The sequence below is a fragment of the Eptatretus burgeri genome, chromosome 12, assembly GCF_056783735.1.
Source record: "Eptatretus burgeri isolate ZD-2024b chromosome 12, Ebu_testis_v1, whole genome shotgun sequence".
NCBI lineage: Eukaryota > Metazoa > Chordata > Myxini > Myxiniformes > Myxinidae > Eptatretus > Eptatretus burgeri.
The window spans coordinates 29296794-29324393 of NC_140972.1; the positions used below are offsets into that span (position 1 = coordinate 29296794).

Below are 27600 nucleotides of genomic sequence, written 5' to 3' on the forward strand. Positions count from 1 at the left end.
GTCAATGTCACAAAATAAATTTCCATCTAACTTGAAATTTGAGTCGAGTTTGCATATTGGGTTCTTGAAGCCTATTGCTTTTGAGGACAAAAGGTCACCTACAATCATAAATGTATTAATTTTTTAAAGCTGTTTTCATCATGTTTAGCATACGGGAGAAGTCATAATATAAAGTGGACACGAACGGGCTTCGCATTTTCAGAAGCTTTCCAGTATTTCCTTGCTTATACTTTGGTTTTGGGTTTTTTTAAAACGTTTTTACATCAGAAATTTTTTGGCCAGGAACGCATCTCTCCTTTGTTCTTATGGCACTGTTCTTAGGGGAAAAATAAATTTGATTTACACTTTTTTGCATAACACTCGACTTTGTGGGAACGCATCCTGAGCGTTAAGCGAGGACTCCCGGTATTGGAATTGCAAGAGAGCTGAGAGAGCCAGGAATTGAAGATGACCACTATAACGACAGCCAAGTAGCAAGTCAAGTGTAGAGCAGATCCAGATTGTAGACAGAAGATGTGAAGATCTGAAACAAGTGGACAGATTTGAATACCTTGGCTCTGCACTAAAGTAAGAAGCAGGTTGTGAAGCATGAGACCGGGACTTGGTGAAGGCAGCATGGATGAGGTGGAAGGATGTTCGTAGTTTTGTCTGTGATAGAATATTGAGAAAATTGAAGGATAAAATCTACAAGAATATGAATAGACCAGTCATAATATAGGCCCGGTCACACCTTGACGTTTTAGCCAACGTATGCCGATTTTTGAATTTTTTTTATAAAACGTTGGCAAACGTTGAATACGTTATGGGTAAGTTTTGATAACATTAAGAGCACGCTGGCATACGTCGTAGTACGTTGCCATAAGTCGTTGTACGTTGGCTTTAAACGTTGTACTTTTCGGTTGTCCTCAATTTTTTTTCATGCTTGAAATTTCACGACGTATGCCGGCGTATGACTCACACGTTCCGCTACGCTGGCCACAAGTTGTTGACACGGTCTGCGATCGTTGACAGACGTCAACACATGCTACTTGTAAGTTAATCATAAGTTGAGACATGCCGAGGTAATGTTTAGCGTACCCGAAACTTATTTCTAACCTATGATTAATGTGTTGTTGGCACGTTACGCGATCGTTGCCACACGTCGACAGACGTTACTTTTAAGTTACTCATAGGCTGAAAGACGTCGGTATAATGGATCGTCCTTGCGTCAGCGTCCACGGCCACGGCCAGGACACTTATTTGCAGCATTCTTCAAACTTTTCTTCGGCATGACGAGGATGTTCACACTTCGATGTCTAGCTTGGCTATGATTCCAATTGTCCATCGGCAGCGTCTATTTAAAATAGTCGAGTTTGAGCGTTTTAACACGTTCAGAAGAAACGCTTCAAATTTCCAAACCCCAGCGTCAAAAAAAAACAAAAAACAAAAAACAAAGGCAAGTGACAGCAATTTAAATCGTTCATTGTAAACAATGAAACTAGCTGAGTGGTACCATTTCAAAGTCGTTGAGTGTAAAAAAAATCCAATTGTTGAGCGCAAGCATCTACTTTCAATAGTGGAGATGCAGCCATTTAAATCGTTGAGTGGCAGCCTATGAACCTACCCGTGGACACGCGGACGCAAGGACGATCCATCATAACCCACACCCTCCCCCTCACACCCACCTACGACTGCCAGCATGAACAAACTACTACTAATACTCATACTAACACTGATACTGATACTGATACTGTTACTGCTGACATGGACATCAACTCAAAAAGGAACTCGAAAACACTGTTGGGTTCCCCTTTTATGAACACCATTTTTATATACCAATTCCCAAAACCGCTGGGAACACGTCTTTATATGGCAGTTGTAAGCGAGAAACACATTCATTTTTTTTTTTTTTTTTGTCGACCGGAAGACGTCATTGGAATACGTCTACATACGTCGATGTGTGTTGGGACTACGTAAAGAATTGGTTCAAAGCACGTCAAACATAAGTTAGAAATAAGTTTCGCGTAAAAAAGACATTACCACGACGTGTTTCGACTTATGAGTAGCTTATAAGTAGCCTTTGTGGACGTGTGTAAGCGTCCACATATCGTGTGTAAAACTTATCCCCATCGCATGCGGAACGTGTGTCATACGCCGAGTACGTCGTAAAATTTTGAACATGTTCAAAATTTTACGACGTACTCTACTTACTACGACTTATGATAGCGTATTTAGCGTTGTACTCACGTATACCAAACTTACCCATACCGTATTCGACGTGCCCCAACGTTTTAGACACACTTTTTGTTACGTCGGCATACGCTGGCAAGATCGCCAAGGTGTGACCGCGATTTTGACCCTTCCATTTCTACGGCAGTTATGATTCGAATCGTTGTGAGTCAGCCTTTTAATAGGCTACGTCACGACATCGTCGGCGATGCGTGCAACGCGCTATGCCTGAGTTAGACTATCATTGGGCATCGGTTGTGTAGGCCGACAACAGGTTCAGCATTCGTTGGTATAAGTTATCTATAACACAACGAAACGTTCTGTGTAGTTACCAATGCGTTACACATAAGACCAAGTCGCTATGAATACGTCCGAATCTTTAAAAAAAAAACATCAAAAGTTCAACGTAAGCCAGCGTTTTACATAAATTTTAATACGTTGCCATCGCTGGCTAAAACGTCAAGGTGTGACCGGGCCTTATATGGTGCAGAAACATGGGCTTCAAGATCAAAAAACGGAAGAGTTGCTGCTGGAGAGGACAGAGATGATAACGCTTCAGTGGATTCCCAGAGAATTACTTTAAGAGCGGTTGAGGAATGAGGAGATACACAAGACAGCTGGAGTTGCAAGTACTGTATTGCAGAAAATATTAGAGATGCTAGTTTGCAGTGGTTTGGGCAAGTGATGAGAGGAAAGGATGAATAAATCGATCAACGAAGTATGGAATGAGTCAACTAGGGATAAAAGATCAAGAAAAAGACAGAGAGAACAGTGGAGGGATTTCATGGAAAGAGATTTGAAGAACAAGGGATTGAGAAGATATGGAAGACAGAGGAAATGAGCCCATGGGCTGGACATGGCCATTGTACACCCCTCCCCCTCACTGCCCTCCAGTACTCTACTTTGTTTGGTATATTTCTGTTCCTTGGGATGTCCTGGGTGAGAAAATAAAAAGAGAAAGATTTTAACATGCAGTGTCTTGAGAACAAACTGTACTTTAGAGTTTAGACACCTCGTTGATAGGTGGATACCCATACATCACGTGAAGTGATTCTCATCCTCTGGAATTTTGGGGGGTAAGGTAAGGTTCTTCTACCGGCAGTGGCATGCATGCATTTCTTTGACTGCAAACTCACCCTTGCGTGTTCATCATTTGCAGTAGGTATTATGACTTTTGCAAACCTTCATTGAGGGGGTGTTTTTGAGCAAAAAACACGCATTCTGCCCCATACGGACAGCCACTTTGTTTTCGTGCAGACAATATTTATACGATATGCATTTTGTGTATATACTTTGTTTTCGCGTTCAACTGGACGTCTGTGGAACTGCAGGTCCAGAGTTTGCATCTCACTGGCATCAATATATTTTTTTTATATCCGTTATGGTCAACACCACGAGCAAGCAGGTTACACATATTTTCAAAGCAGGATAAATATATTTCAGTTTAGCTGTCACACACCAGTTATTTGTGGTGGATTAGTTTCTTTAATTCCCATTTTGCATAACAAGCAAAATAATGCGTTTTTGATGGCACTTCTATTAATCCGATTCAATCAGAACATACATTTAGTCGCAACTGCGTTTATATAAATACTATATGTCGTGAAAACCTGTGAATGTTCATTTACCTCCACACTGTCTGTCCTGTGCATCAGCAACCAAAATCTCAGTTTCCAACAATAAATTTGTGCAGTCTTAGTTGTAACAATACCTCCACTTCACTTTACTTTCAGTTGTGCCAATATAATCGCACCCATGATTTTACGAGTTTCTGCTAGTTTATTACCAAGAGAAGAATATTATGGGTTTACAGTAGTCTATTATTGGAGTAATACAAATGAATGACAGAAGGAGCACACATAATTCGACACTGTTATGTAAAACTTATCAAAGCAACAGAGAAATATAAAAGAGTACAGTGCACAAAAGAAGCAGAAAACAACAATCGCAGCCACCACAATAAGAGCAACAATAACAACTACATGTTACAAAGATCCATTTTTCATGTGTTTCATTTCATTTTATCTCCTCGATGGGACTCACAGATGCACATGCAATATGTATGTTAAGTGCAACATTATTAAAACCATCAGCAAAGCAATCAGCAGCACACCTAGATATAACAAAATACAAAACACAAGCAGGTTTGATGTTTATACAGTACAAATAAATCAAATGATTAAAACTTACTGCTTTCTGAATAACAGACTTCCTCACAAGTTTCCTCCATTTCATCTAAAGGAGACAGCAAAATGCTATTAGTTCAGTACAGAGTTTGCGAAAAAGCATCTTAATGATACTACAGGCATGTGGAGAAACATTTTGTGGTTAGACGAGACAAAAATTGAACTTTTTGGTTTAAATTAAATGCGTTACGTCTGGCACAAGCCTAACACTGCACATCACCCATTCAACATCATCCCTACTGTCAACCATGGTGGTGGTACCATCATGTTGTGGGGCTGCTTTTCATCAGCAGGGACTGACAAGCTTGTCAGGATAGAAGGGACAATGGATGATGAAAAGCACAGGAGAATTCTTGATGAAAACCTGCTCGAGTCAGCCATGAATCTGAAACATGCGAGGAGATTCACATTTTGGCAGGACTATGATCTGAAGCACAAAGCTACAGCCACACTGGAGTGGCTGAATAAGAAGAAAAGAAATGTTCTTGAGTGGCCCATTCAAAGTCCTAACTTGAACCCAATCGAACAGTGATGGCGACAGTTGAAGATTACAGTCCATCAACGATCCCCATCAAACTTGGTAGAACTAAATAAATTTTCATGTGGATAATGGGCAAAACAGTGGATGGTAAAATTGTTTTGGTCAAAGATCTACCCAAAAAGCCTCACAGCAGTCATTGCTGCAAAAGGTGCTTCTACCAGGTACTGACCTCAGAGGCTGAATACTTTTACAACCAATGAATTTTGATTTGTACACCTTTTTTGCAGGTATTCCTGACATGTGACCTCCTTAAACGACAACAGTGTTTAGTTTGATCTCTTCAGTTACAAGAAAAAAGTTCATTTGGAAAAATTGCTTCTACATAATTCATTTAAATGTGACATTATTGGCCGGGGTGAATACTTTTGCAGGCCACTGTATGTCATCTATCTCATTACATCATATATTTGAAAACAAATATAATGAACATGTGATTTCAGCTTTGTCATCATAACATTTCTGCACTGAAACATGAAAGCATTTCCTTGGCATTGCGGATAAAGCAGTAATTATATGCCCACCAAGAGAGCCAAGCCAAATTTTGTGAAAGCAGTAAACAACAAAAACAACATACCATGTTCAGTACTGGTTGTTTATTACCTCTTTAAGAAGGTGCAAAGGTAGCAACTTTCATTACCTTTGAGCTTTGTAGTGTAGGTGTGATTCTCGACTCGAGTATGAACTGTCAGATCAGTGCATCGTGGGCAAGGTGATACTTTACCAAATGCACCATCCTTTGGATGGACGTCTCATCTGATAACATTAAAATCACCCACCAAGTCCATTGTGAATTGTAAACATTGCTGGGCAACCTGAACAAAATAGAAATTCCAGCCTGAAGTATGGGTAGAAAGTGGTCTTGTCTTGTAGGATATTCCTTGACACCAGGTTACACTGATTGTTATCTCAGAGCGTAGTTGTTGCATGGGCAGCAGTTGCTATGCTGATGTGTGCACATCATACAGGTGAGTGGCTATTTTGGCTACAAAGGGCACAACCATTTTTACCCATAATGAGCAAAACCATTTTAACCTATAGTTAACAATACAACCATTTTTTTACTCATTCACCACTAGTCCACTACCTCCCCTCTCCTTTCATAATTTAAATGTGAATTACTGATAGTCATGAGGTGTATGGAAAAGGTCACTTTTGATGGGGAAATCAAGGGTCAACACAGCTTCCCTAAAGTGTGTACCTACATCCAAAGTTAAAAAGCCTGGTCTTGGCTTAACGGTCAAGGTGGCTGTCTTAAAATCGTAGTCATGAGTTTGAACCCGTCAACCGTTGAATAAACACCAGGTAGGGTTGACTCAACTTGTCACCTTTTCGAGGTTGGCTTAATTTTTCTTGACTTTCTATCTTTGGTTTACACTGTGAAAAAATCAGAACATATGAGATTTTTTTTCCCTCAGATCCCAAACCGGAAGTATTTCCTGTTGAAATAATATCACGGATTTCCAAACTTACGTGAGTGGCATGTTGCATCTTCTCCAGGTGTCTCCATTTCAACCACTTTCGCCTTCAGTTCCTGATTGTCTTTAAACTTTCCTTCAGCACAGTCTGTATTTAGGATCGTGTGCCTGATCTACTTGAATCTATGTAACCCACCTAATTATAAAATCTTCCCTCAACTTTCTTCTGTATGTCGCAACATTTGGAAACTATGCCTTTTTTTAAAACGAGACTGCATTTTCTTTAATACATATTTTAACACGCGTTTCCTGCGATATCAGAATGTAGAGTTAGGCTGTGTAATTGCTATATATTCCAGCTCGGCTGTGCTACCCTCCTTCTCTCTCGATATTTATGTTTTTTTATTTTATCGTATTTTTATCGTTTATGCTAAAAGTGTAAAACGAATGAAATATGGTGTGGTGATATTAAAGTATGAGGAGTGTAGGACGCGATTGATTGACAAAATAAAACTCCCAAAGAGGCGGAAGTAGAGGAAAAAATAATCAACGTCTTGGTGCTTGTTTGCGAGAGCGTTTGAGCGCACCGAGAACGCAGGAAGCACTCATTACCTCAAAGTCTCTTTGGAAAAAAAATAAAATCCCTCCAATCGCCTTAGTTCCGAGCGATCGTACGAAGTTTTCCAAAATGTTTTACCTCATGTGTAAAAAGCGGTGTTCTTGAAAGCTCTGTGAATGTTATATTTATTTATTATCGACCAAATACCTCTTTTTTTTTTTTTCAACAACAAAACATTTGTTTTTTCGCTCGAGTTGAACGAGCAATCACGAAGCCAATTAAAAACCATTACAGTTGGCATAGAAACCGATAATTTATTTTATTAATTTTTTTATTTGGCAATATCGAATATCAACAAAACTGTTGCAAAAACTCCCCCAAGGAACATCCCGACAAAACTCTTGTCCTTGCGGGAAACGTCGAGTTCTTCCTGAAATAACCAAAAATCACTCAACAACTCAACGATCAATGAAAATCAATAAAAACTAGAACGTTGGATTAAAATTCAATGTCGTGAAATCCCGCACAAAACGAAGTCCTTCATCGTGCAAGAGGATTGAGAAACATTACCTCACTTTACGCACGGAAGTACTGTAGATCAATCTGAGGTAAAGCACAAATGATCGAAGGCTTTGCTCTCTTGTTGTTGTTGAGGAAATATAAATTCCGGACAGGACTTCTGAACCCGTCTTCACCGACTTGGGGTGTTCAAAGTTAAAGTCGCCTCACAAGATGGCTGTATTGTAAGCGCCGCGATACGAACGGATTGCGCGCCACACGCTGTGTTGTCTTCGTAGTCTTCTTCGTCTCCGCCGTCGTCGTCGTCGTCGTCTCGCGCGTCCTCTCAGCCGGTCCCTGCGCTGACGTCGAACGATCTTGCTGTGCGTCCCATTGCGAGTGCCGCCGAGTCGACCTGAGACCGAGGACGCACGATCATCAAGTTGAAGTATCTGGGCGATCTTGTCGCTTCGACCAAATTCTTGTTTCTCGAGAATTCTTCACGTCGCCTCTGGAATGGTGCAGTATTCGTGTCCCTTGTCGATGAAACATATCTTTATCAATTCGCTGTTATAAAGCAACAATTTCGTGACTCATTTTGGGATTTGGGGCCTGTTATTGTGGCCTGATGCTGGGACGTGTTTATTTACTTTTTTTGGACTCGTTCGTCATTGTCTTTTTAATTAATATTACTAATGAGTTTTTTTTTTTTTTGAGGGGGCTTGGTGCTCATCTAATTGGTTCCCTTGTGGTGTGTGAGTGTGTCCTTTGGCATGGTGATGCTGCTGCAAATCGTCACCCGTGAGGAGCTGTTGGCTCGTTGATGCTCAAATGTTTTTTTTGGAGGATTTTGTAATCTTCACAGGAAGAAGAGTCCTGATTTTATGTCGACAACAACCACCTACCTTCCTCACAACTTTCAGAATATTGGGGCCAAAATTCTTACAATTGGCAGACTTTTTTTTGCTCTTTCGCCTCATAATACCCTGGCAATTAATTATGGTTATGGTAGAAGAGGGTTAGTCACTCATTTTGTGTGGACGTACCAATTGCAAGATATTTGGTCGCTTGTGCACAGAATAAACAGCTTAAATAAGTCCCAAAACCCAATTGTAATGCTGACGGTCAAAATTAAAGCGTAAAATTTCACCCTAATCCTAATGGATGAATTGTTTTTCATTCATTCATGAAAGCTTACAGCTCACACTCTTTGCAATTTTATTTTACAGGTGCTCGTAAGGTTAAGGTGTTAACCGAAGTCAGAGGTGATCCCAGAGGCTCCTCTTTTCCTGACTTCTATCACTTGGATAGGAGGGGATCTGGGGGTGTTGCTGCTATTCCCAGTCCAATTACTGGTGATTTCTTACCCCAGCAAACTGGTATTCATTTTATCAACCTCGAAAGGATGACGGATGAGTCGACCCATATGGTGTTATTTTGGCACGGCTGTGATTTCAACTCAGGATCGTAAAATCATGTGCCAACTGCCTCAAACATTAAGCCACCAATAGACGCACAGGCACTCATCCTGGATTGTTGTGAAATTATGTGCAACTTGTCAAAATGAGTTTATTCTGCAAACAAATTTTAACGCATACACTTGCTCTTTTTTGTTTTTTCAGTATCATTATTGGTTGAAGGTTATCTAATCACAAGTATTAAGCGTATCTCATCAAATTCGCCCACATCTTTTTAATGTCAAGCCTACATGTTGCATATCCATCAATCCATGTATTGGGGCCAAACTCTTTGCAGAGCGTTGGTGCTGCTTAAGCAGTCTCCTTGGCTATTGGACACAATCCTGGACGGGTCGCCACTCCACCACAGTATACCAGCAAGTTGGCACTCGTTTTGCCGACCTCGGAAGGATGACAAGCAGAGTCAACTCCACCTGGTATTGATTCAACAGCCGAGCAGGATTTGAACTCAGGATTCTTCGATCCTAAGTCCACCACCCCAGCCATTAAGCAAACACCAGGCATATGTTGCATATGAATCGCAGTATAATTTGATATGAGAAGTTACAAACATAATTCCTGGGTTGCTCAAAAATTAACTCAGAAGGATGGTGAAATGATCAAATAATGTGATAAGTTTACATCGCCTTAAAATGTGACTGCTTCTTGTTTCTGCACAGACTTTAAGATTATGGAGGCATGTGGGGGTTCTATCATTCTGGCTGAAAAGGGGTGGCCAGCATCGAAAGGAAGGTGGGGTGGCAGGGTCCGGGGAACCATCGCTGAAAGGAGGTGGGGTCAGGTGGCCGGGCTCGGTGTGCTAAAAGGAGGGGGTGGCTGACGTCTGAAGACCGTCGCTGATGTGGAGGGGGGAGGCCGGTTCCGAGTTCCCTCTCCGAAAGGGGGCAGACAGTGCTGAGGGACATCACCAAAAGGAGAGGGTAACCAGCTCAGGGGAGCATTCACCGTAACTGGGTGGCTGGCAAAGAAGGGCACATGCCAAAAGTGGGTGGTGGCGCCAGGTAGCCATTGTCGAAAATGGGTGGTCGGGGTGGTGTCGCCAAAAGGAACTGGGAGGAACGGACCGCCCGTTGCCCAAAGGAGGGCGGAGCGGCCGGCGCCGAGAGCCGTGGTCAAAGCGGTTGGCTGACACCGAGGGCCATGGCCGAGAGGGGCGGCTGGCACCGAAGGCCGTGGCCGAGAGGGGCGGCTGGCACCGAAGGCCGTGGCCGAGAGGGGCGGCTGGCACCGAGGGCCGTGGCCGAGAGGGGCGGCTGGCACCGAGGGCCGTGGCCGAGAGGGGCGGCTGTCACCGAGGGCCGTGGCCGAGAGGGGCGGCTGGCACCGAAGGCCGTGGCCGAGAGGGGCGGCTGGCACCGAGGGCCGTGGCTGAGAGGAGGGGTGGCTGGCACCGAGGGCCATGGCCGAGAGGAGGTGGCTGGCATCGAGGACCATGGCCGAGAGAGGTGTCTGGCACAGAGGGCCTTGGCCGAGTGGGGGCGGCTGGCACAGAGGGCCGTGGCCGAGTGGGGGCGGCTGGCACAGAGGGCCGTGGCCGAGTGGGGGCGGCTGGCACAGTGGGCCGTGGCCGAGAGGGGGTGGCTGGCACAGAGGGCCGTGGCCAAGAGGGGGTGGCTGGCACAGAGGGCCATGGCCGAGAGGGGGTGGCTGGCACAGAGGGCCGTGGCCAAGAGGGGGCGGCTGGCACACAGGGCCATGGCCAAGAGAGGTCGGCTGGTACCAAGGGATGTGGCAAAAAAGGGGATGGCCGGTGATGATGGCAGTCACTGAAAGGAGGTGGCGGGCGACCGTCGCCTAAATGGGCAGGCCTGCTCCACATGACCATTGTGGAAGTGGGCGGCTGGTGCTGAGGACCTAATCTGAAAGTGGGTGCCCGCACCGAGGGTCATTGCCGAAAGGGGATGGCCATGGCCGAAAGGGGAAGGCCTATGCCACCGGACTTTGAGGGGGGCATTTTAACAGTTGTGGAATTTTTGACTTTGCTTTTTTCTGTAAATATGTTTAAAAATTATGTTTGCAGTCTTTCTGGGGTCATATTTGTGCTGTAAAACAAAGTTGTCATCAATTATTCTTCTTCCTGACAGGATACCATGGTGGACTAGGATCTGCTTGTACTTCTCAGCATTTATTGTTCCTTCAATTTCCACCAAATCACTCATGTCAGCAGTGTAAGGACATCCCCTGACCTGAACAGAACCTCCACCATGCTTCACCATTGGCTGTATACACATATCCTTGTAATTCTTTCAAACCCTCCTGACATACTGCCTTCTTTGTACCAAAAATTTCAAACTTTATCTCATCACTCCAAAGTATTGGAATTCTCATGTCTGTGCTACTTGTGAATGTCTGCAGCTGCAGAGGAATCCTGGTCGGGTGTGAAACAGCAATGGGCTTTCCTTGCATAGCTTTTCTTGGTTGTTTTATGCAGCTTTATTTGGCTGGAAGAGCATTGAGGTTACTTTATTGAAATCCGAGCCACCTGGGGTAATTGATTAGGTGAGAGCTGATTGGTTATTCCCTTCAATTATGAGATATATATATATATATATATATATATATATATATATATATATATATACATATACATATACATACTGTATATTGTTATGGAAATGGCCTTTATTGGACTACTAAATATAGGATTAGCTCAGATCCCCCATTAAATGCATGTTTAGCTTGGTTGTTTGGTAAAATGGTCGTTACATGTGTGTCGGGAGGTGTAGGATGCATGTTTTTATTGTTCGTACAGTGGTGGTGTGCCGCGGGCTCCCTCTTCTTCCTCCCCTCTCCGGACGATAGGCCCCGCCCAGTCGGCTGAGGGGGAGTGGCCTGGAGAGGGAGGTGGAGCTAAGTGGAGGAGTTTGTCGGCTTTGCTGAGCGAGGCGTGCTCATGTTTCGAAGCGAGCGAACAAAAGAGAAACTGGAGAAAAAGAGTTGAGTGTGTAGAAACGGTCGCTCTCGGGGCGTGCTCGTTTTTCGAGGCGAGCGAACAAAGGAGGGGCAGTGTGGAGTCTGCCGGGAGAGATGCTGGGCCTGGGCGTGCCGAGTCTGCCTTTTTGGGCAGTGGGAGAGGCGGCCTGTACGTCGAGTCGGCAATCGACTCTTATGAGGAGGTGATTCTGCAGTGAGAAAAACGGCAGCCGGTTTTGAGAGGCGAGCGTGGAAAAGGTGATTCTACAGAGAAAGAAACTGAGGGGACGGAGTTGAGAAGTCAGGCTTCGAGGCAGGAAGGCAAGAGAGGAAACGACGGAGCCTCTGACAGTCCTTGCTCACCTCACAGCTCGACACGTTTGCCGATCCGCTTGCCGGAGCCCGGCACCTCGATTTGGGCCTTGTCTGGTGAACAGGCCAGGCCTGGATTTGTGTGCTGGACCTTGGGAGAGATCGGCTGAGGCCCATCGTTGATCTGGCGGTCTTGTGCCATCGGCCTTGAGTGGGGTTGGAGTGTGCTCAGACAGCGTGCGGTGCGGAAAAGAAAGAGTACGGCACCGCCATCTTGCCACACGGCGCGTTCGAGCTGGGGGCTCAAATCCGTGGTAGCTAGCGTAAATGGTAGTGGTAAATCTCAAATCTTGTTGCTAGCGACATTCGTGCTTTTGACACTGTTCTCTCGTCCATGAAACATCACCAAGTACTCTGTCTTGCATGCATGCATGCTGTCTGTCTGTCTTTGTCTGCACATTGTTTAAGGCATATCTCGGTCGGGACCCCCCTTAAAACCTGTGGTCCGTAGTTCCCTAGTTAAGAACGGGTTAAAGATTGTTAATAAAAACATTGTCGTGAATGGTTTGCTTGTGTTGTGTTCCCCGCTGTTCCCCAATAAATCTGGTTGGTTCATATCAATTTGCCGCTATGGATTAATTTGTGTCGCGTCGAGGAACGATCCATTCGATTGGCATATAAAACCAAAAATGGTTACAGACTGGCAGAAAACGCTCGGCATCTGACACAACCAGTCTGTAACCGGGGTTCTATTTCCCCAACTGGTAAGGTACAAGGATTACCTTGGTATCGTGATTGAAGACGCGTGACCCGAGGCCTGTGCTGAGCCAGCCGGCGTTATAAACCGCGGAGACGGTGGTGGTGAGGGTGGCGCCAAGGATCGGGTGAGAATCCTGCCACCCCGGATCTGCAACAATGTATGTATATATATATATATATATATATATATATATATATATATATATATATATATATATATATATATATATATATATATATATATATATATCATGTGCAAACAAAGAATAAATCAGATTTTTGGTATAGCCAAAGGATCGCCAGTTCGGAAATATAATATGGTATAGTAGTTATAACTACTGTTCGGAAGGTTTTCCAAAGCCATAACTGTGTGTGCATGTGCGCGCGTATATATATATATATATATATATATATATATATATATATATATATATATATATATATATATATATATATATATATATATATGTATGCCTGGTGTTGGCTTAATGGTTCGGGTGGTGGGCTTGGTATCCTGAGATCCTGAGTTCAAATCCTGCTCGGCTTTTGAATTAATACGAGGTAGGGTTGACTCTGCCTGTCATGCTTCCCAGGTCAGCAAAATGAGTGCCAGCTTGCTGGTATCCTGTGTCGGAGTGGCGACCCGTCCAGGATTGCGCCCAATAGCCAAGGAGACTGCTTCAGCAGCACCAACACTCCGCATAGAGTATGGTCCCAATGAATGGATGGATTTTGTACCATCGTTAGTCATTAATGATAAACTGTCACAAACAGTGGAGTATATCACAATGTGAGTATACTCCAGCTGTTAGCTTAATGGTTAGGGTGGCAGGCTCGGGATTCTTGGGTTCTGAGTTCAAATCATGCTTAGCTGTTGAATTAATACCAGGTGGGGTTGACCCAGCCTGTCATCCTTCTGAGGTCGCAAATTGAGTCCGAGCTTGCTGGGATGATTGAGCCATTCGAGTATCCTGCGTTGGAGTGGTGGTGACTCATCCAAGATTGTGCCCAATAGCCCAGGAGACTGCTCCAGCAGCACCAACACTCTGCATAGAGTATGGTCCCAATGAATGGATGGATTTGGTACCGTCGTTAGTCATTCATGATAAACTGTCACAAACATTGGAGAACTCTCCGCAGACCACCATCATTGCTATTGACAGAGAAACCAAATGTTTTTAATTTTGCAATCTCTCTGTCCCTGTCGTATAATTTTGAGAATTGCCTTCTAACATGATTTTGTGCCTGCCTTCTTTTCTTTTTTCTTTGTGTTGCTGCTGATGTGCCAGTAATGGCACCTGGGCGAAGCCATCGAGATGCCTTGTTGGCATTGCGCTGTGAGTGGAGAACTTGCCGTATTGAAGCTACTGATATGGAGGTGTTCATCAGGCACCTGGAGGCACATCTGGCTGAACATTGTGAGCCAGGTGCTGGTGAGATTTGATTTTATATTTACACAAAGTTGATATATCATTCAATTAATTTCAACAAAAAGTTGCATGTTGTTAATGATCAGGGGTGTAGTGTTGCCGGAGTGCATTGGAACACCGCTCAGCGCATCTATCGATCTGAAGCAGAGCTTAGCTTCGCAACAGTTTCAAAAAGAAACAAAAAAAACCACCCATGTCCATGACCGGTTGAGTTTTTGTGCATTGTGTGCTTTCATGGCCAAATAATTGGGTTCAAAGCTTGGATATGTCAATATATTGGACACTTTATCTAAAGGCCCAGTCACACCTTGACGTTTTAGCCAGCTTATGCCGATTTTTGGAAAATTTGTCCAAAACGCTGGTTGGTACACGTCGTATACGTTATGGGTAAGTTTTGATAACATTGAGAGCACGCTGAAAAACACTGCCATACGTCGTTGTACTTTTCGGTTGTCCTCAAATTTTCCATGCTTGAAATTTTAAGACTTATGCCAGCGTATGACTCACACGTTCCGCATAACGCTGGCCATAAGTTGTAGGCACGTCACGCCATCGTTGACACACGTCGACACACGTTACTTGTAAGTTACTCATAAGTCGAAACACGTCGAGGTAATGTTTAGCGTACCCGAAACTTATTTCTAACCTATGAGTAACGTGTTGTACTCACGTTACGCAATCGGTGACACACATCGACACACGTTACTTGTAAGGTGCTCATAAGTCGAAACGCATCAAGGTAATGGTTAGCGTCAGTGTTCCAGACTCCCTGGTTTTATTTTTTCTTTTTTTTCTTCCTTCCTTCGGTATGATGGTGATTTTGACACTTCGATTTCTAGTGCGGTTATAATATAATTAATAGGCTGCCGCTCAACGATTTAAATCATAACCGCCACAGTACACTGAACACCGTCGTACCGAAGAAAAAAAAAAACCGGGAGTCTGGAACACTGACGCTAACCATTACTTTGAGTGTTTCGACTTATGAGCACCTTTCAAGTAATGTGTGTCAACGATCGCATATCGTGTGTACAACTTATTACTATCGCATGAGGAGCGTGTGTCATACGGCAAGTACGTTGTAAAATTTTCAACATGTTTAAAATTACAAGACGTACTCCACTTAATACGACGTATGATAGCGTACTTTAGCGTTCTATTCACGCATACCAAACTTACCCATACCGTATTTGACGTGCCCCAACGTTTTAGACACATTTTTCTTAGGTCGGCATACGCTGGCAAGATCGCCAAGGTGTGACCGCGATGTTGTCACTTCCATTTCTACGGCAGTTATGATTCGAATCGTTGTGTGTCAGCCTTTTAATAGGCTACGTCACGACATCGTCGGCGATGCGTGCAACGCGCTATGCCGAAGTTAGACTATCGTTGGGCATCGGTTGTGTAGGCCGACAACAGGTTCAGCATTCGTTGGTATAAGTTATCTATAACACAACGAAACGTTCTGTGTCCGTTACCAATGCATTATACATAAGACCAAGTCGCTATGAATACGTCCGAATCTTTAAAAAAAAAAACATCAAAAGTTCAACGTAAGCCAGCGTTTTACATACATTTTAATACCTTGCCATTGCTGGCTAAAACGTCAAGGTGTGACTGGGCCTTTAGGAGCGATATTATAACAATACAGGAGATAGGCAACACAGATCCTTATTAATTACCAAATACAGCATGGTCCAGAAGCGAGACAAACTTTCCAATCATTTTTTAATCCAGGTTTAGTGAATTATCTAATGTTTATGAGATCCAACCATTTTATATCTCGTTTATTTATCTCATGTGGCTTCCACATGCAAGCAAGGAAACACCATAAAATGATTATGATAACACAACGTATTTACAACCATTTGAAGCCTGGATGGATCAGTGCTGTGGCTGTTTTTGTGAAGAATGGCTATCACATTGTATGAGCAAAGGTAGGCCTATAATACATCAATGACATGGACTCAGTTGGCAGAGCAGGTAAGCATGACATTATACATATTAACATCATGCCTGTCTGCTCTGTCATCTCCTTCAATACTCTCAAGATGTTTATCCAGCCGAAAAGCTTTATCTTCTTTTGTCAACTGCAAGAATGACACCAACTAATGTGAAGAACAACTAAAGAACTAATACTGGCAGATAGGATGCCCGTTTTGATGTCTACCTGAGGGATGGCACACATATTAATGAATTCCCCTGCCTGTGACACACAGGGATGCCAATTTATAGCTGGGTTGGGATTCGAACCCAGGCTACAGCTTGGAGACGAGTGTGCGTACCTCTCGAGTCTAGGGCCTAGGCTATTCTTCCAGCCCTTATCACATGATACGAAATAAAAAAGGAATTTTTTTTTTAAGTTGTCTTTTTGTTTTCTTAAAATGCAGTTTTGTTGAAAAACGGTGGTTAGAGACCAACTGATATGATTTTTTTCTGAAAAGGGGATTCCTAATTGTGAGATGAACTGGGTGTGAGTGTTAAGCTTTTGTTTATCATGGTAAAATATGCGCATTTCATTTATCACTCAATTCGGAAACGCAAATAGTTGGTTTCTTCTTAAAACTTGATGTGATGCTGGATCTGGTGATGATGTCACGGCTGACATTTTTGCAGAACTCCAGTTATCCTGGGATGGCCTACATGCCCTCATTCTTGAATAAGAATGCTCCAGGCAGTTTAACCAACAATTGCAGTTTCAAATCACCTTTTCTTTAATTTCAAATACTACAAATGTGTTGGTAAAAACCATGCCTTTTCCAGATACATGCACATGTCCCGCCAGACCGGGGAAAGGGTCCGCTCGCCCTCTCCAGCAAAGATGACGCAAGACATGGGCAGAGCATAAATATGCATTAGGCAGAACATGAATATGCATTAAGCAAGACATGCGTGGAACATAATATACATTTTATATTCAAACTTGGTTACATCACACCAGTACCTCAAAATTTGGCTCTACACCACTTTTTGGTTTATATCCGTGGAAACTTAATTGCTTTTACATTATTGCTTTTACAGCAATGAACATTCATCTTGAGGATAACGACTTGGGCTCTCTTCTTTTTCTTTTTTTCTTTTGACGTTTATTTTGGTTGCATTTTCACATTGTTTTTGATCCAAACTACAACAAATTTTCACTCGGGTCTTGTGAATTATTCAATCGGTCAGTCCTTCTCTCTGAGCAGACAGCCGAGGTGCTGCTGAAACAATTTCTTGGCAAGGCTTTTGCTCAGTTGTTTGCTGTTGCCTTTCCAGCAGTCAGTCAGCACATGGATTTCAAATTTGTTCAGGTTGCCAGCGATAACTCACCTACTCTCTGCGAAAGACATGAGATCTTTTATGTCCATCAGCCATCAATACTAGCAGACGGTCCCCCAGATTAGTGTTCCATTCAATGGATGGTGTGCTTTTTATATGCACTAATCTGACAGTTTATAGCCAGAATCAAACCCAAACTAGATCATTCAAAGGTGAGGGATCCTGTCTTACTGTGAGTTGTTTTGAACCAACAGAAGTTTTGTTTTTATCTGCAGAAGCACAGTGTTCAGTGAAGAACACAACAAAAAGAACTAGAACGGCACTTGGTAGAGCCCGTACCTCCACCAGGCTGAATGGTTTATGGTTTGTATCCCATTTGAAAGGCTGTATCTGCATCTAGACTTTAACCAAAATTTAATCGACTTGTTCTTGTTACCTGCCCAACTCTTCCACCAAGTTTTGTCATAACTCGTCCACAACTTTTTGGAATATCAGGCAATATATCATTATTGGCACTATCTTTCAATGGTGAAGAATCACTTTAATTTTTTTATAGGATCTGGATCTTCACCAAAATCGAATCAATTAGTCCGTGTCACACACCCAACCTGTTCACCAAGTTTCGTCCGAGTTCGTTCACAACTTTTTGAGATATCCCGCTCACAGACAGACAAACTAGAAATCACTCAGAGAGCGACACTTTGAGAAATACTTTCTCCAAGTAAATATTTTGGTATTAATTTATGTTGTATTTGATATATTGTAGTTTTGTTGGTTTTGTTGCTAGTCCCCTACCGGTTTCGCCGAAGTGGACTATAGGTTTGCTTTCCATCTGTCTGCCCGTCCCACCTTTGGTTTTTCAGACTTTTTTCCCCATATCCTTTAACATATAAAACTGAAACTTGTACATGGATTTATTATGCAAAGTTGCAAAAGGAGTTCAGTTTCAGGGCATGTCATCAATTTTTCACAGAGTTATGCCCTTTTTGGACTTGGAGAATATCATATCGGTTGGGGACATGTATTGCAAAAGCAATTCTCGCTCTTGCTTGATATACGACTGTGATAAATTTTGGTGTTGTGTTGCAGTGATATTCGTTTCATTTTATTTTAAATCTGTTTATATGTTTATTATGGCAATCATCTGTTTCTCAGAAATTGTCAAAAGTATAAATTTGTGCCTAAGAAATTAGTATATTGGTAAAACTTAAGTTCATCAAGTTTTTTTTTTTTTTTTTTTTTTTTTTTTTTGTCATCCCTGTTTTCCAATGTTAAAGGATCATTAAAAAAATTCCAGCATTTATTTTGTTCTCAGGTTTGCGAAGAAGGATATTTTCATTTTGTATCTCCAATACAATTTTCTGTTTGGAAAATAAAAAATAAAAATAATTGATCAAATAAACAAACAAATAAGAAATTGGTATGATGGATATAACTTAAATTCATCAATTTTAATTTACCCTATCTTACAATGTTAAAGGATCATTAAAAAATTTCCAGGATCTGCATCCGGATTCTGACCAAAATGTGTGTTGCTGTCCTTGGCCGGTCACTAACATACACAAAAAAATTCAGAATGATTACTTCAAAACTGGACAAAAATCGTGACAAACAGCAGGCAAACCACCTTCGGTGGTGGAGGTAATAAATAGACAAGTAACCAAATTAATATAATACCTGATGACAGGAATTATCATTGGTAGTACAAGGACAAACGAGATGGAGACAGACAAACAAGGTTCGTGGGTAAGAATGAGATTCGGGAGAGGGGAAAATGCAGGGGTGGACAGGATGGATACAAGAGGATAGTACATTCGGCGGGGGGGGGGGGGAGGGTTAACGAGGGTAGAAAATATCATGGTTTTGAATAGGGGATGATCTGAGATGATGGTGATCAACTGTCTTCATTATCTGGAGGGAAGAATGAGATTGGTTGGAAGTTGGTTCCACAGGTTGGGGAAAAAGGAACAAATGAGTGGAGGTAAGCACTGATTCTGTCTTTTGGGAGTTTCACTGGAAGGGGAGGTACTGGTGGACTGCGTGCACCCTGCAAAAATGTTGGGGGGGGGGGTAAAGCATGGAAAGAGCAGAGGGTGCAAGACCAGAAAGGAGGCTGTACAAGACAAACCACCGACCTGTCTGCAATGGCAAAGTGATGGACTCAGCTTCGTTGCAGAAGATTCCAATGATTTTGAAGGCCTTGGTTTCCATGGCGTCCAGCTGAGAAGGTGTGAGAAAGGGGCACCAGCCCAGAGGGGAGAGCAGTACTCCATCAGGCTGTGGATGAAGGCCTTATAGATGGATAGCAGATAAAACGGAGAGAAGTTGAGATTTAATGCCCAAGTTCTTTCCGAGTTTCTGCACTTTACATCTGCTCGATCAGCTGGATCCCAAAAATTTCATTGAGGGTTATTTTTAGTCACAGGAGCAAACTACATGTTCATTCATGTGTGCTGCTCATTCACCATATATTTATGAATTATATGTGTTTAAATCCGCTGTGAGATCGTTTCAAGTTGCTCTTCACTGGCTCTGATCATTATTATTATTATTTTTTAATGATTATGGGATGATTTAATGATTTAATGTTCCGGGAGGGTTTTTAAAAGGCCATAACTAAAACTATTAGTTATATTGTTACGAATTTGGAAATATCACACACAACATTCAGGTCCTATAGATTAGTTATATCGGTATGTATGTGTTTTATAGATAGCTTCCTTTCCCTTGTCTAATGGGTAAATAAATGTCCATGCGCTGTGATTTATTTTTAGCCGCGTCTCGCAAGTGAGACGTGGCTCAAAGAGAGCTCAGTGTTGTTGTTGTTGTTGTTGTTGTTGTTGTTGTTGTTGTTGTTGTAGTTTCTTCTTCTTCTTGTTGTGAAGACAAAACCTTTAGGACTCGGCTCTTTTATATACAGGATCCGGATCTCCTTAAATACTAAACACCTGTACACATCCTCGTATTGAGGGTGCCTTTTCAGAGCGTCTATCATGAACTTTTAAATATATTCGGACATTTGCTTTAAATTTTCGAAAAGTTCACGTTACTATTTAAAGATTATTCCATTTAATGTATTGTAATTTCGTAAATACACTATTTTCTCATCAGGAACGACGATCGTCCAGGACGGGTCTCGCTATTGGCTCCGTCAAGGCACGTGACAAAATATCGGAAGTTGTTTTTTTCTTCTTCTTCTTCTTCTTCTTCTTCTTCTTCTTCTTCTTCTTCTTCTTCTTCTTCTTCTTCTTCGTCTTCTTCTTCGTCTTCGTCTTCGTCTTCGTCTTCGTCTTCTTGGAAAATAAAATCGGCAATGACAACAGAAACGACCGTTGCGATAGTGCTGCAGAGAATGAGAACAGCCTGGGATTCTCTGTGGCCCGAGTGGGGGAGGGGTCGGGCCGGCGAAGACACATAAGAGGGAGAGCGGAGGAGAGAGAGGGCAGAGGAGCGGAAGAGCTCAAGAGCTCCGGACCAAAGAGTATTTCCCCGACCTGGACATTTCGTCTTGCTGAAGCGCTGGTCTTAGGGAGCCTGTCTGGCCGGTCATGGTCGACGCCGTCCTTCTCACCATGACGGAGAGCTCGAGCAACGCCAGTTCCCGCAGGAATCGCAAGGGTCGCCCGCCAGTGTCTGGGTTCGTCTCGCCTCCCGCCGCACGAGGCGGGCAGGTCCAAGATAGGTCTCAATAAAGACCAATTGGTCCGGTCATTTTTGGGGGGGTATTTGTGTGTACACGTGTGTGTCTGGGGCCCCGTCTTTAAGTAGTAAACTGTTAAGTGCCTTTGCTGTATATAATTGCAATTCTCAATAGTCAGTTAAGCTCTGCCCTTACGTGCTTCCCTCATTCCCCACCTATTGTATAAATTAACCCCATTTGTTCAATGTTTCAGCTCGTTCATGTCCATTCTTGCATTGACTGAGCGTGTCGTGTGCTGGGGAATTAGCAGACCACTACCGTGGTCGTTGTAACGGGACAATCTGACCGACGGAACTCGGCGATCAAACCGCTCGGGTCGCACACGGAACGAGCACGCTAAGCAGCTCGTTCCGTACGGGTGCCGGCGAGGGTGTGAAGACCCGGTAGATCGCCACGTGGTCTCTAGGTATTTTGAATATTTGGCAAATAACCCTATACCACGTGGTTGAAATATTGGCCCTTCACGGTCCAAAAGCGACCCGTACTTTTCCGAAGAAGTACGATTTGAATTCCGGGAGATCGGTCGAGCCCACTCTGCAGCTCCATCTCACCTTTGTGCTCACGCCCGACGCCCGGTCCCGCAACACTATGTATACATTGTATACATTGACTAAATTAATGTATGTCAATGTATACATTGACTAAATTAATGTTCAAAGCTTTAATGTTATCAAATTGAGTGCCTTTTGCATACTGGATGAAAGATTGTTTTTCAATAATGTCGGATTTTTTTTTCTTCACTTTTCATAAAACATGTTTGTCTTTCAAATGTAAAGAAAAGGAAATGTATCTTTCCTTAAAATGTTTTTTATTTGTACTGGTGAAGTCTGTTCACTGTGACTGACGTATCCATGGGTGTATTTTTTGTTTGTTTGTTTTATTTTTGATTTTCCAGATGGTTTAAGGTGTTTGTGGGAAGATTGTGGCTTTGCATCTGAGAGGCGTGTGGATCTTACAAGGCATGTCATGTTTCATGGTTACCACACCAAGCTGAAGGAATGGGGTCAGCACTTTCTGCTAGCCTTTCGTAGTGGGGAGTCGAGTAGTGGCAGTGAAGTAGATGTTGAAGGGCCCGATGAAGTGGAACTGGACAGCAGTAGCTGCACTCTTGGCAGACAGAACCGCAACTTGCTTCCTGAGCTGCCTGACCCATTCACCTGCCTGTGGGAACATTGTGAGGTATGTTTGCTCGTTCTATGTGAAATGTGGTACATTTCCTTTTGAGTCACAGGCTCTTCGCTTTTTGTATAAACCAATTTACTAAAATGGGAAAATTAGCCAATTGGTCTTTTCCTCAACATCGACTTCTTCTTCTTCTTCTTTTGGCTGCTCCCGTTAGGGGTCGCCACAGCGGATCATCCGTATGATCCGCATAGTGATTTGGCACAGGTTTTACGCCGGATGCCCTTCCTGACGCAACCCTGGTCGCCTCTTACGTCACAGGGATATGGTACACCTATTTTAACCGGGGTATACACCGGCCCGGTATACTGGTACTCATTTTGCCGACCTCGGAAGGATGACAGGCTGATTCAACCCCCTGGTGTATTAATTCAGTGGCCCAACGGGGCTTGAACTCAGGACCTTTTGGATCCCAAGCCGCTGCCCGAACCACTGTGCCAACACCAGGCTATTTCCTCCACATCGACTTGTCGACCGAAAAATATTTTTTTGTTTCAGTTTTTTTTTTTTACAAATTATCAAAATCTTGTGTTTTTTTTTTTCTTGGCAGTTATCAAAATCATAATAGTGTTAAAAAAAGTTGTATAGAGAGTTAGTAGAATAGCCCAGAGATTTGGATGTACACTCGTCTCTAAGCTGTCGAGCCTGAGTCGAAATCCTGACCCAGCCATAAACTGTCATCCCGGTGTTTCACAGGCGGGGTGAATCATCAATGTGTGTGCCATCCCTTGGATGGACGTTAAACTGGGCATCCCATCTGCCGGCATTCGTTGGTGGATGTTAAGGATGTCATGGTGCCCTTGGCGAGGAGTAGGCGAGCTATTGCCAGCACCATGAACACGTTCCAAATTGTTGCCTTGAATGACAGCTGGGAAGGCAATGGCAAACCACCCAGCTTTACCTTTGCCATAAACTCCTTATGCCACCAACGCTCTGAGTCGAGTATGGTATAACGTGCTGTCACCTCATCATTCGGCTTGATGAGAGTCTACAGTGATGCATGTTTGAATTTCTTCATTGGATTGTCCATGTAGAGTTTTCTGCCTCTGCAGCTGAAGGCCCAATGCATGTTGTCTGTCCTTGTGCCTGCATGATTCCGTCCATTGTTATTATTTTTATTACCCCAATAACTTGTAAACCACTGAAGAGATTCCAACAAAACCTGGCTCAAGTATATAATGTAATACAAAGATGAACTGATTATATTTTAGACTCAAATGTGAAAGGTCAAAGGGTATATGGCCTTTAATTGGAACTAATTCTGGTACCACAATAACTTGTATGTACACTCGTCTCTAACTTTGCGTAACTATGGACTGTAATGCAAAGATGAACTGATTTTATGTTGGGCGTAAAAGGTCAAAGGTCATGTGATCTTTGGAAATTATTTTGCAGATCATAGAGTTAGAAGCATCTGATTCTCTCTCTCTTCTCTCTCTTCTCTCTCTTCTCTCTCTCAGATTAAATGTCACAGTGAGTTGACATGTAACACAGATCGAGGCACTTCCATCCACACATTCACGTGGAATTTTATTTTGGAAAAAATATGTTATGTGCTGTTCCTATTTTTGACAAATCGGTGAAATCCTATTGAACACTTTAATGTCACCGAATAAATCATTGTTGTGTTGAAGTGCAGATGAACTTTGAGAATGCAGAATGGTTTTACCGTCATGTGGACATGCATGGCCAAGCTAGTGACAAAGAGAGTTCGTCCAACTACATGCTTTGTGGGTGGAAAGGTAGGTCAGGGTAGGGTTGAGTAATGGGATTTGGCAGTAGGATAATTTGCCACTGGTGTCTCGAAGTCGGCATGGTAATGAGTGATATGTATTTGGGAAAGATAAGGTTCTTATCCAATTTGAATACGAGATATATTATGATTCAGAAGAACTTTGTGGTCAGTTGTGTAGCATGCCTTTTGTGGTAAGTGGAATTGGCCCATGATTGCTCGCCTTATTTCAGGTGTAGTGATGTTTTGTAGGGGTCTAATATTTATCTGGAAGTATTAAATGTTGTGCTCTTCTTCAAGGGTGTGGAGCAGCATTTCGAACAAGATTCAAGTTGCGTGAACATCTACGTAGCCACACACAAGAAAAGTTTGCTGCCTGCCCCACTTGTGGCGGAATGTTTTCCAATAACACCAAGCTGATCGATCATCTCCGGCGGCAAACAACACGTGAACGTATGTAAAGCTGAACTGTCAAATAATTTGGTTGATTTGTAAAAAAAAATTTGAACATGAAGAAATTCTTCATTTTGTTCACTGAAAATTCTTCATTTCGAGAGGATTTGTTGTACCACATGCTGAGGAGAGATTGCGAACAATCTGTGGGTTTAGGACATTCGCTGCACCTTTAATGGTGTGATATCTGACTGTGGGTTTACGATATTACCCTGGTGGAGCTGACTTAGTAGTGCGACATTTGAGGATTAAAAGGAATGGTCATGGGATGAGTGTCGGAATCAAACATTCATGTCCACAATTTTTGATTTATTAATTTATTCACTTTGCTTCCAAAAACGCGGATGGCCGATACCAAATCCCTCCAGCGATCTCTGTTCTTGGATCCAAAGTCTTGGATATTACACGCTTCCAAAGTCGGTTAATTTGGGTTACATTGGGAAACGGTGAAGTTGTAGATCCATTTCACTGAATGCAGTAAAGACCTTTGAGGCGTTTCTGGGATAAAATATCCCGGCGCAGACGTGCTGTGTTAATGGAGGCTGTCTGACGTGACCATATGTTCGAGGTATAGTGTGGATGTGTACGAGTATAATACCTTGATGAAGGGTCTGATAGGATAGCTCAGAGGTGGCCTTTGAGCTGTCAAGTTTGGATTTGATACCGAGCCCAACTCTAATCTGTCATCCTAATGCTTCACATGCAGGGTTTTGCATCAACGTGTGTGTCATCTTGTGAGGGTTATTCTTTTTTCCCTTCATCTCGAATGGAGCTTTGTTTTTTGGGGAGTTTTTTTGACAAACTTAAAAAAAAAAAAAATCTTTTTTTTGTTTTTCATCAAAAGTAAACATTTCAGTTGAATTGCCTTTTCAAATATGAAGTGATTTTCCTCTGGTGTTTCCACATGTTTTGCAGACCACATGTTTAAGTGCTCCCATTGCTCCAAGATCTTTTCCAGTGAGAGGATATTAAGAGATCATATGAGACATCACAGTAAGTATGTCAAACTAACATCTGCATATCAGCGCTGCACTGAATCACTATTTAAGGGAACAGAATGGAAAACTAGTCTTTATAAAGACTAGTCAGTCTGCATTGGCAGTAAAATAAGGACATTGTAAATTGCAATTCGGAAACATTCTTCATGGTTTCCCTTGAAGCCATCAACTGTCAAAACAGCCTATTATAGGAAAAGTACAATGATAACAGGATGCTGTGATGTTGGATTTTCATAACCCTGCTTTTAAAAATTGTATTTTGAGGTTATTTAATCATTGAAGTGGCTCTACCCAACTTATACATATTGTTGTAGTCATTGGACTTGTCTCAGTTGCTCAGGCCGGATCAAGACAAACCATGTCAAAGCGGCCGCGCTGGCCAACTGATTCTGGCATTCCAAACAGAGTTTTGGGCCTGTTAGTGTTACTGTATTCAGGTGAAACACCTGAACCAGTCTGATGATGTGCTAATACGTACCGTGCATTCGGTTACCCTTATTAGGGATCTGAGCGGAGATCACTGGACGCAGGTACGATTTTCTAATGTGCGCTATTCGCCACGACCCAATCTGTCCTTTAACGGACGTTGATAGCCAATATAACTCTTGACCAGGATACTCGAATCGCTCCAAGAACAAATGATATATAATGGTGTCTTTCAAACAAGCCAAAAGGGCGGGGATACACGAAAGCGATACAATTATTTAAAAATCACCTCGTACGTGCAAACAGTAGTTCCTGAATTATCTAATACTTAAAGGCTTCGTGCTCACCACAGAAGAAAGGACCAGAATAACGACGAGACTGAAATACCAAAGGCTGTTCCTGACCTGACGTAGATAGTTCTAAGTGGGAAACACAGTTGATGCCACGAGTGGAAGTTGGTGTGAGGTAAGGGTGCAACCTCGTGAAGGGAGGGGAGGGGAGAGTGTGGTGGGAGGTTGCAGGCAGATGTGTCCCGTATGGCTGAGAAACCCCAAGGGTCCTTGTACGGCTTCCCTCAAAAAGTTCCCGAGCATCTCCTTCCCCGCGGTTTGCACCACCCTGCTTTATAGTTTTAGCTCCACCTCAGTCTGTGACGCCACTAGCCCCACCCCTCTCAGCTATCATTGGCTTCGGCCTCGTCTGTGGGTGAGGCAACGCACCCTGACCTTTCACCCAGATCTGTGGCACGCTTTCAGTCTCATGGTGCCTTTACTTGTGTCAATGGCCTGTTGGAGTATTTAAAAGGACATTTTCAAAGGGATAAAACATGAAAAGGGTTTCAAGGGAAAGCAGTTTTAGACACACACCTGTGGGGAGGGAAGACGACAGCGTTCTATTCACATAATGATGCATAATCCTACATCACAATTAAATCTCCTCATGCTTATTCTAAACAGGTACTAAGGGTAATCGCTGTCGTTGTACTAAGCAAGGTTACCTCCTCGAATGCATTCAGACAACAATATTTTATTGACATTTATCAACTTGCATTCAACGTATGTCTTATAGGGTTGAAATCGTTTTCAAGTAATTTCTCTCAGGACATTTCATATTGAATGACTCGGTGGTGGAGTCTATATTTCCTTATTGCATTGCTCCTTCTGGTATGTGTTCAGTTCTCATGGCTGCTGAGCAGAAATTTCCACACCCTGTGATGGAGTGGTGAGCTGTGCAAGATTTGTCTTCGGACACAGAAATGTTTAGTATTTATTGTGAAAGCTCTGACACTGTTGAGTATGGGACGACTGGTGTGGCCACTCTCGGGTGCAACTTGGGTCGGTGTTGCAGAATTGAGGGGCATTTAGGAAATTTATGTAATTATATAAGTAAGTCAAATTAACACAGGCCTTGGTGAATTCTAAAAATTGATGGTTTAATCAGTTGTCAATAGTTTTGTTTTTAGGCACGGAAATGTTTTTTAGCGAAATGGACAATGGTTTTTAACACCTATCCTGGGTACCAAACGGACTATCTGGGAATCATTTCTCCT

General features: G+C 42.8%; 2 protein-coding genes across 12 annotated transcripts in view; one reads left to right on the forward strand and one right to left on the reverse strand.

Moving 5' to 3' along the window:
- Positions 1-7618, reverse strand: part of CLN3 (CLN3 lysosomal/endosomal transmembrane protein, battenin) — a 75327-nt gene extending 67709 nt beyond the window's left edge. The window contains exons 1-3 of one of the 8 annotated variants that reach the window (XM_085850017.1): positions 7480-7612; positions 4399-4779; positions 551-648 (exon numbers count right to left, since the gene is read on the reverse strand). In XM_085850017.1, coding sequence (XP_085706143.1) covers positions 551-617 — 67 coding nt within the window. In that variant the 5' untranslated portion in view covers positions 618-648; positions 4399-4779; positions 7480-7612. Of the gene's footprint in view, positions 1-550; positions 649-4398; positions 6613-7479 lie in introns of those variants that run through there. The other 7 variants (XM_085850016.1, XM_085850015.1, XM_085850020.1 and 4 more) reach the window with 7 other exon arrangements.
- A 17-nt stretch (positions 7619-7635) lies between these two features.
- The window catches only part of HINFP (histone H4 transcription factor), a 33724-nt gene continuing 13759 nt past the window's right edge, over positions 7636-27600 (forward strand). The window contains exons 1-7 of one of the 4 annotated variants that reach the window (XM_085850010.1): positions 7791-7926; positions 8637-8762; positions 14159-14302; positions 22156-22439; positions 24082-24184; positions 24475-24627; positions 25543-25620. In XM_085850010.1, the coding sequence (XP_085706136.1) occupies positions 14161-14302; positions 22156-22439; positions 24082-24184; positions 24475-24627; positions 25543-25620 (760 nt within the window). In that variant the 5' untranslated portion in view covers positions 7791-7926; positions 8637-8762; positions 14159-14160. Of the gene's footprint in view, positions 7927-8636; positions 8763-10548; positions 11054-14158; positions 14303-22155; positions 22440-24081; positions 24185-24474; positions 24628-25542; positions 25621-27600 lie in introns of those variants that run through there. The other 3 variants (XM_085850009.1, XM_085850013.1, XM_085850011.1) reach the window with 3 other exon arrangements.